Below are 13801 nucleotides of genomic sequence, written 5' to 3'. Positions count from 1 at the left end.
TTGCGGTTGCAGTGATTGCAGTAATTCACACACATGGTAAAGGTAACATTAGGTGGTGTGAATAAATAGGATGTTGTGTCACCCTTTGGTCACTCCCTCCATCTGAACTCCTGTGCCTCTTGTCTAATTTGGCCCATTTCCCACCTATCCTAGAATGTAATGTGAATTTAGTAATTCCATTTTACATTGACAAATAGTGAACATGTTGTGTCATTGCTTATCAATTGCCCTCCTTTTACTGCTTTATGTATATTTAAGTGTTAATAAGGCTGTCCTGTACAAGTGAATTCTATTCATATCTGAATTCATTTGAACACGAGATTACTCTGTAGTTGAAATGTAGGAAAGAGAACAGAGGTATTTATAAGAAAAAAAAAACTTCATCCTGTTTAAAGATGGAACCTTTCTCCTGTTTAACAATGTCATCTTTCTTAAACATCACAATTTAGCTTTATTTTTCATTTCAAGCAGAGAGCTTTCTTGACACAGCTTCATCTCCATCTCTCAAAGTTCTTCAAGACTCCCTTTCTGATCCTTGCAAACTTTTGAGATGGTTTTTGAGAGAGGTTAGCAAGGCGAATCATTGTGAATCACCAGCAAGACAGCAGAATTCTTTAAAGCTTTGAGCTGAACTGTTGAATGGTGCTCTTACTGAATAGTTCATATTGACATAGCCTGCACAAAATCTTGGCTCCTTTCCCTACTAACAACTGACACAACAGAAACATTGGTATAACAATGCATTTGTGGTTTATTCTTGATTTTTTATGGTTTATTCTGGATATCCGCAAACTCCCAAATGGTCAGCAACAGATTCACATAATGACCAGAACCTTCATGTCTTTGTATTCAGATGAGTTGGCTCTACTAATCATCTCAAGATTCTGCACCAACATCTGTAGAAAAGCACATGAACAGATAATATATATGAAGGGTGTTTTCACACCAACTTGTGAAAATTGTTTTTAAAAAATGTAAAGGACCAATAGATTATCTACTGTAATATCAGTGCAGGCATGCAGTACAGGTAAATGGTCTCTCTTTATATATATATATATATATATATATATATATATATATATATATATATATATATATATATATGTGTGTGTGTGTGTGTGTGTGTGTGTGTGTGTGTGTGATGGGTAGGGAATGAGGACACAAGATTAATAGCAGGTCCTGTCACTAAGGCCAGGGGGAGTCAAGCCCACCCCTTCACTGATGATGGTCTGCAACTTGGCCTTACTCAATGCTGGCACTGAGGCCAGATTTCACGCTTGGATAATTACAACGACATTGTCTTTTTTCATTTCACTCTCATATCTGGATCAATACAAAACACTGATCTGTGGAGATTACAGAAATACCCGTCTTGTTGTTTACCTCCACCCACCCCCAACCCCCCCAAAAAAGAAAAAGCCATTGCATTTGGTCTGAATTATGGGGAACAATGAATATTGGTCCTATGAAATTTAGTTTTGGAGATGTTATTAATAACATTAGAATTTTCACTAGATAAGTGACCACTAGTGTGACCAAAAATGTTGCCTTTGGATGGTTACTAAAGGAACTGACATTTGTTTTTCGTTTGTGTGTATGTTTGTTTGTTATTAAACATGACTGTGAAATTCTTTTGTGTGCATATAGGAAGAATCACTGAAAATGTTGTCTTGTGAAAACAAATACAGTAAAAACTATTGCTGCTTGTCGTATTGCAACTACTTGGTAATCAAGGAGTAAGTTTAGTCATTCATTAATTACATTACACATTATTTGATAAGGGTGTGTTCTAACTGGTAATATTAATGTCATATATTTAAAAAAAAAATGAAGTCCTAATCCACACATTGCATATGACACAACACCTTAGTAGCCTAATTTGACTTAACTTGACTTGGGTCAGTACACGTTTGAACAATCACACAAGGTCATTTGATTTTTGTGTAACCATGGCAACACAAATTATTTGATGCACGGTTGGTGGGGCTATAAGGGGGTTAAGAGACAAGTATCATAGCATCACAGTCGAGGATTTGCCCTGTGTAAGCATCTCTGTGGGAGTTAAGTGCAAGCAAGCGACTTGCTGTTGTTCTCTTCTAGAGTTTCGAGAAAACAAACGGAGTACTCTTTGTGGTTACCGTTCTTGCTTTAGTTGTTGTTTTTGTTGCAGTTCTTATTTCTTTGGCAAAAGTCAATCCCTCATGTGCACTACTTTGGTAGGTGTGGGCTGTCTGATATTCCGTTTTAGTGTGAAACACTGTATCCTTCGCCGCGTCTCTACCTCGGTTTGGAAAACGCGGAAAATCAAAATTGAGGGAACATATTTTTCACAGAAGATTTTTTGATGCTTAAAAACTTCTGAGATGAAAAAAAGCTGCGTTGATAAACGTTTTGCGTGTGCGCTGCTTGCGGTCACCCTCAAGCCTGTTGGTAGCGAGAAGCACAACTTTGCTGCGTCTAGGATCTATACTGTGCCGCGATTTAACCAAAGCTTTGCAGGGTCCACCAGGCGAGCGGTTGGACGAGGACAGCATTGTTTTTCGCGTGCTTCGGAGGGTTGTGTTGAGTAATGACGGGCTCGAGGATTTGGGGTGCTTTAGGCAGGCTGGTGCTGCTCCCTCTTCTCGCGTCAGGCGCCTTAATGTTCGTCCTGGTGCCAGCTTCCTTTGCACATCCACAACCGTGTCAGATTCTGAAAAGGATTGGACACACGGTCAGAGTCGGGGCCCTACACCTTCAGCCCCGTGTTTTCAGCCAACATGCCTGGAAGATCAAAGGTTTAGACGAGGAATGGGATACTAACCGAGAAAGAGAGGAAAAGGAGTTGGAAATAATCACCCAAAGTGTAAATGAACACGTTGCACGGGGTATTAGGACTAAAGGATCAGTGACTAATCAGCAAAGGGGTGCAAAAAGTAAAAATGCGTTCAAACAAGTGGAGAGCGAAAGGATATTTTCACCTAGAGACTCTATTCTACTTGCTACAGATAACCTTAACCGAATGACAGGTATTTTACCTTACAACTTGTCTCTGGAGGTGGTGATGGCTGTTGAAACAGGACTTGGGGAACTGCCAGCTTTTTCGTTTGCATCCTCTTCCACAACTGTATGCGCTGATCCTGTGTCGTTTCTACAAAGTGTTTGCCATACTGTCATTGTTCAGGGAGTTGCTGCTATAATTGCATTTCCTCAAAACAGAGATGAATTAGTGAAGTTGGAATTCCTTTCGTCTTCGCTTCATATTCCCGCTATTAGTATTGTCCAGAGCAAGTTCAAACGGCGGAGTAAGGTGTGTATGTGTTTTCTGTATGATTTCTTCAGTTTATGTACTTTGCTGAGCCGGTTGATTCTGTATGTAGCATAGTGGGACAAAGGTGCTTCATATCAACACCAGTGAGCCCCTGCTCAACCGTTATATTAAAAATTCAGAGGAAGGTGCTGAAATAACGTGTGGTGGCTTCCCATGGTGCACCCCTTTGTAATTAAATAAACTGCGATGTGTGAGTGTTAAACATCATCCTTCCCCATGTAAATAAAACCTCAAAACAGTAAGAAATAGTGGCCACTTTAGTATGAAGCACGATTATATCGATATTCGCTGAGTGTGTTTGTTATGAAGCCATCTAAAGAACAAGGACCACGACGTGTTTATAGTGTTTAAAGGTTTTTCGCTCTATAAAGCGTCAGTTCTGGATTTAATTGTATAGTTGCGCGTATCCGCTGATGTCTGTCAGCCACGATGCACGACTGCTTTATACTCTTCAGCATTTCTAAGCATTTCGAACAATTACACAACAGGTGCGTCATGGTCCTGTTCAAACTGACAGAATCTTTCTCCACCAGTGTTAGGAGTGCTTCTAAGGCTTTGGCCAGCCTCACTCACTGAATCCTTCAGAGCAGTGTGTCACACAGCGCTAAAGCACTGATGTGTAGGCTGTGATGTAGCGCTCTCTCCAAACTGTGAAGTGTCTATAACGGAAGTAAAAAAATATCTGCTTCTTTTGTATTTAACTAAGTATTGAAAGGACAGCCACCGCATCAGACTGTGTACTAAACGAGGTCCAAATAGTTTCATTCAGATCTCTGTGATGCCACCTCTGCTTTCATAGTCTATGTCTGATCGCAACGCTAATATAAGAAGAAAAAGACTGTTATAAATGGCACAGCGGACATTGTAATGCTTACTCACAGAGAGAGAAAGAGAGGGAGCGAGAGAAAGAGAAGGGAGGGGATGAGGGAGAAAGAGAGGGAGGGAGGGAGAGAGAGAGAGAGAGAGGATTGGAATTCTGGCATGTGTAAGACATAATTGTTTTTTATCATTGACCAAATGGACAAATTACACAAAATGCCATGCTCTTGGCAGATAACTCATTTGAAGTGAGCACCATCTTCTGGTTAGAGAATTGTCTGTTTACAGATGTCCAGGTTAGGGTTATACAGTCATGACCATCTATCATTAAATACAAACCTGATGTTAATTCAATATGTACTGATTCAACAGCAACTGAACCTTTGTGTGTGTGTGTGTGTGTGTGTGTGTGTGTGTGTGTGTGTGTGTGTGTGTGTGTGTGTGTGTGTGTGCATGCACACATGTTGGTTAGGGCCAGTGACTGCTGTTGTTGCCACTGAATGTTAGTGTTCCCTGTCAGAATCAGAAACATCGCGTGTTTGCAATGCTGCTCTGTGGTGACTGGTTGGCAGGACGCAGATAAAAATGAAGTTGTAATTTGTTAAGGTGAAGGATTCTGGGATCATTTCCACTCTTAAAATTCTCTTAAATGCTCCTCTGCCCCATCTATCTCATTCTTCCTGGGGTAAAGTGCTCTTGTACTATGTTAATAAATTTTGTCCTAAAGGCCATAAAGTGGAAACAGGGTTGCTTTAAGGTGGATTTATATGAAGACTAAAATATGTTAGATTATAGTCTGAATCTTTAGGGTGACATTAATGGGATATATAGCTTGTTGTTTGTGACTTTTTGTTACAGTCAGACAAAATAACCCACATTGCTGGGATACATTTTGTAGCCCCATGCAAACTGACTGACATATAAGTTAGTAGGTCAGAATATGTGACAGTGCTTTCAAAAAATTAATGTCATTACAGAGGAAGGACTTTTTGCCGTTGTTTTACTTGTTTGTACATTTTCTCAAAAAAAAAAAAAATCAATCAAGAAGAATTTCCCTGGAGTTATTTGAAGTTGAAGTGTTGAATAATTAATTTGAATAATTAATTTTTACAGTGGAAGCTTTAGCCTACCAGTGTGAAAATTCTTTAGCCTGACCTGAACAAGCAAGAAAGCCAGTGAAAAGGTCAATTATTACATCTCTGGTTTTCACCAAGAAAGCATTTTGAGAATGACGTGCTATTCATGTATCCCCTCTGCCAATTATAACAGTTTGTTGGGAAAATATTCATAAAAAGCCTTAAATCTATTCTGCCCATTTACATAGGGGTTTGGGCTGTTTTAACCAAGGCCAAAGAAGTAGTAATCACTTTCCATGATGTACTTGGGGGATTTAGCCTGATGTTTTCACTAAGAATTAGCTCTTGGTACATCTAAGACCTCCTGCTGCAGCAGAATTTCAAGAATAAAAAGTTCAGTCAATTTAAAGGTTTGTCATATTTCATAATTTATTATGAACACATCAGCAGTGATTTGTGGTGGGATTTAATAACTTGGCTTGAGTGTAAACTAAGACGGCTTTGTTACATTGGGGCTGTGAATACTTGAGTCTTTCAAACATGGATATCATTCATGTTCAACTAGTCTGTCATTACAGAGGAGGTACCATTTTTAGAATAAAGCTGTTACACTGGAATCATTTTTTATGAAATTGTGCTTGCAAACCTAGCAAAGGCTTCCCTTACACATCGTTAAATGAGACAGAGAAAGGGCCACAAGAAAATTCAGCTTGATATGGCCACTCAGATTTTCAAAGTGACTGCTTCTGCATTGTTACCTTGTGTACTGTTAATGGTAATTAAAGGTCTGGTGCAGCTTGGGCCAATGGGGACTGTTTTATGTCATCCGTCTTATAATAATAATAAAAAAAAAATCCCCCTTTGTTTAGATAGCTTGAAGTGAATTCCCAAGAAGCTTTTCTTTAATCAGTTACCCTTAGCCTGTTTTGGACTGCCACTCAAAAGCAGCTCCCTTGGGAAATTAAATAGCCTCACTAAGCATTTCATCTAACAACCTTTATGAAGGTCTTGGTCTGCTAAGTAAGGCAATGGGAGGTCACTGATGGCTATTACATGACTGATATGTGGGACCTCCATGGTACCTATGATAAAGTAGATCTTTGCCAAACAGTCCAGTGGACTTTATGGTACTGAATATTTATCTGTCCCTTACTATGTGTTTGTTGGTGATATCTGATGTAGTTTCTTAGACGAAAAACACTCTGATGTGCCCATACAAAAGAAACGTTGGAAAGAGTGTCAACTCAGAATACTTAACATTTCTTATGAGAATGTTGTGAATTGCAAGATGGTCACTAGAATTCACTCATGAATGACTTCGCTGTATGAAGATCAGAAATCAATTCAGATTCCCATCTTAGGGGTGTGTAAATTCTTTGAAAAGAATGCTTAGCAAAGTTAAACTATTAAAATAGAACCTTAGAAATATGATAAATAATTCTGGGTAGCTTTTCACAGTCTTGCTTTGGATTCTTTGCATCAACTTAAGCAATGAGATTGTAATTACCCAGTTTGAGTGTTAATGAAGAGACTCATTAAAGTGATGAATAGAAGAGTCTGTCTCTATTTCCAAAGTGCAGAACATACCCAGTGCACAACTGTCTGATAAAAATTCTCCAAACTTAATCATAAGATGTCAGTCACACACAGAATAATTAGTAAATGTAGTGAAAAGGACATTATATTCACAATGCTTTTTCTAAATTATATGCTTCTAGATCTGGTCTCACACACAAGCACAAAGTTATTCAATTCAACTACATTTTACTGTTCAAAATTCATCCATCCATGTGCAAAGAAAAAAATGTCCCAATCAGTAGAATTATAATAAAATCTGTGGCTCCACAAAAAATTGTCTGGCAAAAAATGCATTTCAAACCAAGTTAAACCACTGAGTATGGCTAAAACTCACAACGTGCTTATATTTGGCCAAACCACTCTTTTCCCTTATATTTTCTGAAATAATTTTTCACTCCTTCCTTCCCAACAGAATCCTCTTCATTTCCAGATGGCCATGCAGAATCCTCCTACTCCAGAGGCAGACCTCATCTTCTCCCTTCTGTCCATGAATAATTGGTATGATGTCAGCCTGCTGATGTGTCGAGAATTGAACATTTCTGACTTCAACTTCCTCCTGCGTAACAACTCTAGATTTCACCTGGGATCAGTTGTCAACATCTCCACAAACAGCAGTTCCAAAAGCCACTTCCAGATCTCCCTACAGGGACACCTCGAGTCTATCAAGGACTCTACATCCACTATAGTGACATTTGGATGTGATATCAGGGACATTAAAAGGATTTTTGCCGCTGTAACAAAGTTTGGTTTAATGCTACCTGACTATCACTGGATTTTAGGAGACTCTCAAAATGTCGAGGAGTTGAGGACAGAAGGGTTACCGATGGGCCTTTTGGCACATGGGCGTATGAGTGAGCCCCCTCTGGACCATTATGTACAGGATGCTCTGGAGCTGGTGGCCAGAGCTGTGGGGTCAGCTGCCATTGTATCCCCAGAGCTCGCCCTCATTCCCAGCACAACCAACTGTATGAACATCGAGGAGAGAAACCTGACATCAGGAAAATATCTGTCCAGGTAGTTTTAACATGTAATGGATATCTGGTTTCATTCACCCTCTGGTTGTAAACAGTTCGGTTAGAGTTTTTATCATCCCAGCATTCATCTACATTGACTGACCATTCATAGAAACTAAGTTGGGTCTTTTTTTATATCCTGGTTGTATTAAAAACATTGGCAGAAGTTCTCAATGAAGTTTCTGAGATTTGTGAATTGACATGTGAGCCCCTGACGAGTTTGAAGGGCTTAAGGCACTTTTGGGAACATACTGACCCAGGAAAACATGATGAAGGATAATGTGTTCTCTCCAAGTTGGAGGAATTGCAAAAAGTACAGCAGAAAACTCAGTGGTTAATTAGCAGTAAATTAGAGTTAAAGGCAAGGTAAACACACAGAGAAAGGGGGTTTTTATGTAGAAATGATAGCAAATTCATTAGGAGACATCATTCAGTATAAATATTGTTCCTAAAATCTCTAGAGCTTGTAAGTGTGCGCCATCATTGCAAGTACAAAAAAAAGAAAAAAAGATGGAATCATTTGGAAGTTGTTTTCATCTGGTTACTGAAGTACCACTGACAAAGAGTAAACCTTTTTTTCAAAAGGTTTTCAATGTTACATTATCTTTCCAGTGTAATGTCACATTGGATACTTGTAAAGTGGGTATGAGATGTTTTATTACTGAGATAAAGTACTCTCAAATAAGCTGTAAATGAGAAAGGTGCATGACAACTGTCATTGTTGAAAGGTGCATGACAGCGGTCATTGTTGAAAGGTGCATGACAGCGGCCAAATGACAGCAGGGTCCACAGGAGAAAAAAATACAGCAACAATGAGAAGAAAAGGGTTGATGATGAATAGGGAAAGGAAGCAAAGAGGAACAAACTAAAACAAAACACAAAAGCAGCTGTAGTGATATTATCTGAGAAGCTGACATGTTCTGATAGTCAGCAAATCAGAAACATTCTTGCCAACCTCCATATGTTGACGCACCTGTCATCCTCTCCTGTCCAAACTGATATGGGGTTTCATCTTAAATACAGAGCTGAGCTCCTCTCTCATCATAAATTTAATAAGTGTTCTCTGCCTCCACTCATACCCTTTCACAGAATAGAAAGGGAAGAGAAATGGAAAACATAAGAGAAAAATGAGCATCTGAGTTCATACCAGAAAAAAAAAAAATTGAGCTCAAGATAAACAAAGTTTGTTCCTTTATTTTGCTCCAGATTCTTGGCAAACACATCGTTTGATGGTCTAAGTGGCTACATCAAGATGCAAGAAGAGTCTGTGATCACCTCTGAAAGCCATCATTTTATTTGGAATCTGCAACACGATCCCATTGGCAACCCTATGTGGACCCGTCTGGGGAGCTGGAAGCAAGGCAAAGTGGTGATGGACTATGGCGTATGGCCCAACAAGAGACAGTCCCATCAGGGAGGTGACTGGCGGCATTCCTCCCGGCTGCACTTGCGCGTGGTTACATTAGTTGAGCATCCCTTTGTGTTCACTCGTGAGGTGGATGAGGATGGCCTGTGCCCAGCCGGACAGCTGTGTCTGGACCCTTTAACCAACAATACAGCCGTCCTGGAGAGCCTCTTTCAGAGCCTGCAGGGTCTCAATGACACTGTCCCCATGGATCTCAAGAAATGTTGTTATGGCTACTGTATCGACCTGCTAGAAAAACTTGCAGAAGACATGGGCTTTGACTTTGATTTGTACATTGTGGGGGATGGCAAATATGGTGCTTATAAGAATGGTCGTTGGACTGGGCTGGTGGGGGATCTGATGAGTGGGGCAGCACACCTGGCAGTGACCTCCTTTAGTATCAACTCTGCCCGTAGTCAGGTGATCGACTTTACCAGCCCCTTTTTCTCCACCAGCCTGGGCATCCTGGTGAGGACAAGAGATACAGCTGCCCCTATTGGAGCTTTCATGTGGCCTTTACACTGGAGCATGTGGCTTGGAATCTTCGTGTCACTGCATGTCACAGCTGTGTTCCTAACGTTGTATGAATGGAAGAGCCCCTTTGGGATGACCCCAAAAGGCAGGAACAGGGACAGGGTCTTCTCTTTCTCTTCAGCTCTGAATGTTTGCTATGCCATCCTTTTTGGCAGAACAGCAGCCATCAAGCCGCCTAAGTGCTGGACAGGCCGATTCCTCATGAACCTCTGGGCCATCTTCTGCCTGTTCTGCCTGTCCACCTACACAGCTAACCTAGCTGCTGTGATGGTTGGAGAGAAAACCTATGAGCAACTCTCAGGTATACATGATCCCAAGGTAAGATTTTTACATCCATTTGTCTTGGAATGATGTGAAATAACCGTAACCGTGTGTTCTAAGAAAATTCTATATGTGACCTCTGGTAATGGCTCTCTTCTTTTCCAAGCTTCATCATCCATCACAAGGTTTCCGCTTTGGGACTGTTAGGGAGAGCAGTGCAGAAGACTATGTGAAAAAAAGCTTCCCAGAGATGCATGAGTACATGAGAAGATATAACGTCCCAACAACCCCTGATGGGATAGACCATCTTAAGTGAGTCATAATCGTTATGGCAAAGGCATATAGATCACAGACACAGACATCTAATTTACTAAATGTTCGGAAATCGTCCTCTACTGTGTCCTCCTTTATCACTTAGCTCTTCCTCTGAATCAGCATATTGTACAGAAGCTTACTGATTGATAGTTCTCTATAACAGATAGTTTAGCATAGTGGTAAAATAGAGTAGAGTAGAATGGAGTTTTTATAATTTCAGGTTTGATAAAGTTCTTTGTGAGTCAGTATCACTGTTCACATGGAGAGCTGAGTTCTTGACCCTTACAGGGCAACTCTTAGTGAAAGACATCCAAATTCTTCTGCCTGCATGACATGAGTTCATGATAAACTATGTGTGAGAGAATGCAAAGAGGGTTTTCCCTCTTGGATATTCTGTTTTCTGGGGATAACTTCTGAACCTGCAGAGTGCCCTTTTGATCTTTCCCAACCTCTGGGACCCAATTTGATGCTGTCTATGGATCAGACCGCTTGCCCTCGAAAATACTGCCAATGTGTATTTTATAATTCCTTCAAGCAGGCCAGGGTGAATCGAGTCAGAACAGGCTGATGAAATTTGCAGTATTTTTTCCAATAAAGGTGTTATGAGGTCCTCTTCCCAAATCAAACTGGCACCTGTTTTGCCAAGATAAAATGCTTTTGAAATAGCATAGGATAAACAAACCCAAGTCTGCTGGTGCAGTGTTGAGTCTGGTTTTATAAGTTGGTGGTTACCTCTCTGAATGTATAAAATGTTAAGACAATAAAAGCCATGCAGATTTTTCATTCCAAGTTCATTCCAGTTTTCCAATATTTCCTTTATTCTTGGGGACATTCCCATTTCTCTTTAGATATAAGTAAACAGGATTAAGAGATATATTCATACGTCTGTGCTGATGTATTAATTTTTGAAGCATAATGTTAAAAGATAACAGGCCTCATTTTACTGCTGTGCATATGTTGGGTGTGTGTGATAGTAACAGGTAAGTTCTTTATTTCATTTCAGAGATGATCCTCAAAAACTAGATGCTTTCATCATGGACAAAGCCCTCTTAGACTATGAAGTGTCTATTGACGCTGACTGCAAGACTCTTACCGTAGGGAAGCCATTTGCAATTGAAGGCAAGTCAACTGGTTCAAACATGTGCCCTTGTTCTATTAATGTTATTAAAACTTTGTAATGGTGTTGTAAAAACATCGCTGTGCCATAAAAAAACAACAGAGAAGAGGACTCTAAATAACTTTAGAATGAATGCATTTAAACTCTTAAGTTAGATATTATCCATGTATTAGATTTATTATTTTAAGTAACAACAATTTTGTCCTCAGGTTATGGCATTGGCCTTAAACAGAACTCCCCTCTGACCTCAAACATCTCAGAGCTGGTTAGTCAGTACAAGTCCGATGGCTTTATGGACATGCTGCATGATAAGTGGTATAAAGTGGTGCCCTGTGGCAAAAGAAGTTTTGCTGTCACAGAGGTAAGAGCTTGGACAAAAGGAAAAAGTAGGTCCATGTCAGCTACTTCAGCTAACATTACATTTCATTCTGTTACATTTTACCCAGTACATTGCAAAAGGTCACCATGTTTCTCTTTCTGGGGATTATTTAAAGTCATTGTTTTACAATAAAAAGACATGACTTTATTACACACTCTAGGAAAGCAACCTCATGATATATACATACATACAAGGGGTCCTTCACATTGTCATGAAATTACTCATGCATGGTCTTCATTTTTGCTTTTTAATTGGATATGCTTACAACACGGTTTTGATGCTGGATGCTTGGAGATATGAGACCCCATGCTTGTAATTTTTGTGTAGTTTAATGGTCGTTTTGTTTTATCTATACAGACCTTACAGATGGGGATCAAACACTTCTCAGGGTTATTTGTAATGCTGTGTGTAGGAGTGGCTCTGTCTCTGCTGACCACTGTTGGTGAGCACATAGTCCATCGCTGGGTGATTCCCAAAATCAAGAAAAAACCACAGTACAAGTACTGGCTTCACACAAGTCAAGTGAGTTGATTTGTTGCATTGTTCATTGACCGCACAAACCACAATCAGGTTACATTTCGGTGACATATTGTAGGATTAATGTAATACTAAGTCCATTATAGGAAAACGTATTAGTGGAGTCCTCATCGCCGGCTCTTTATTTCCTTAAATGACAATTGATGTGATTATTCTAACAGAGATTACATCGAGCACTTAACTCCTCCTTCAGTGAAGATAAATTACCAACGGTTGCAAAGTCAGAGAAGAGGTAAGAAATTGTTTTTCCCCGTACAGTTTTTGTCATCCATTTTAAAACCATTGATTTGAAATTTATGAATGAATTGATTTAGTATTACACAGGCCAGTTGGAGTGGGAACCTGAGATCATTGGCCAGTGACGGGTGACACAAATATTAGTATAGACAGTCAGCTAATAGAATGTCAAAGCATAAGTCAAAAAGAATGCCCACCTTTTAATTCGGATAGATTAAAAGCCAATTTTGAATTACCAGGTCAGCAATGCAAATGCTGTTCTTCAATGCACAAATGTTCAACTCACAAACGATATATACATTAATCTCACTATTACATTTGGTTTCACTTAAAAGCTCTGTAATTCCACCATACTGACTTCCCAGATTTAGGAATTTCTAAGTGTCTTAGTGTTCATATATTATGCACAATTCTAACAATCTATCCTCTAAGATGCAATGTGGATAACAACCAACCAGTGCCATGGAGCACCTCGGACACCTTCAACTGCAACAGACGAAAATTTCTGAATCAAGAAGGACAGCAGAATGATCTAGAATGTAACCAGTGCAAAGATCCTCCTCAGGTGAAAAGGCAGCTTCCTCTGCAGGCCACTTCCAATGGGAAAACAGACATGCTGGGTTCTGCACGGAACCCTATTGTGCAGGAGCTGTCAGATTTGGAGACACAAATCCAGATCATCAAACAGCAGCTGCAGCTGGCCCTGAAGAAAAAACAAGAACTGGAGCAGTACCAGCAAACAAAAATAACAACTCAGCCCTAGAGGTTTGGGAGCACTTCTATGGCCAGAGCCTTGTGGATTACTGCATTCAAAAAGGCTTGGCCTTAATGCTGATTTACTTCCATTATTGGCTCCTAAAGGGGCAAAACCAACTCAAAAAGTTTCCCCGCACATCTTTTTAAAAAGGTCTTTCCTTTTCTATTTCTCCTTTTTTACAGAAGAAAAAACTAAAACTGATTCCTTCTGAACTTTTGAAAAGGAATGTGAAAAGGGCGAATGGAATGTTCAGACCGGATTTCAAAGCTCTCCATTTGTGCATTTGCAGAGCTCTAATTTTAATGGCATTGTGTGTTTGTATGGTAGTGTGCCAGAAATGGTATGTGACTGGACTGTGCAGGAAGGAGAGGCTCACTGTGTGTCAATATGACAGCCATTTAGTTAGGTTGTCAGAGCGTGATGAATAGCAGCACCTTCTGCATATTGATAGCACCGAAACATT

At 39.9% G+C, this 13801-nt stretch overlaps 1 protein-coding gene across 1 annotated transcript; it reads left to right on the top strand.

Annotated features, from left to right (window-relative positions):
* Positions 1-2569: 2569 nt before the first annotated feature.
* On the top strand, positions 2570-13344 carry grin3a (glutamate receptor, ionotropic, N-methyl-D-aspartate 3A). Its single transcript, XM_030767862.1, has 9 exons — positions 2570-3289; positions 7196-7797; positions 9003-10053; positions 10163-10308; positions 11315-11430; positions 11638-11789; positions 12165-12329; positions 12506-12576; positions 13014-13344. Exons 1-9 carry the CDS (start codon positions 2570-2572, stop codon positions 13342-13344), a joined length of 3354 nt encoding a protein of 1117 aa, XP_030623722.1.
* The last annotated feature ends 457 nt before the right edge of the window (positions 13345-13801 follow it).

The sequence above is a fragment of the Chanos chanos genome, chromosome 3, assembly GCF_902362185.1.
Source record: "Chanos chanos chromosome 3, fChaCha1.1, whole genome shotgun sequence".
NCBI lineage: Eukaryota > Metazoa > Chordata > Actinopteri > Gonorynchiformes > Chanidae > Chanos > Chanos chanos.
Note: the sequence above shows the minus strand (reverse complement) of the source record. Positions and strands in the feature narration are given on the sequence as shown.

What these genes read in the sequence shown, in the direction of transcription:
- grin3a (XM_030767862.1), top strand. Translation starts at nt 2,570, where the DNA reads ATGACGGGCTCGAGGATTTGGGGTGCTTTAGGCAGGCTGGTGCTGCTC. An exon ending in TCAGGAAAATATCTGTCCAG is followed by an intron (nt 7,798 to 9,002) that starts GTAGTTTTAACA and finishes ATTTTGCTCCAG; the next exon opens with ATTCTTGGCAAACACATCGT. An exon ending in CAGGTATACATGATCCCAAG is followed by an intron (nt 10,054 to 10,162) that starts GTAAGATTTTTA and finishes TTCTTTTCCAAG; the next exon opens with CTTCATCATCCATCACAAGG.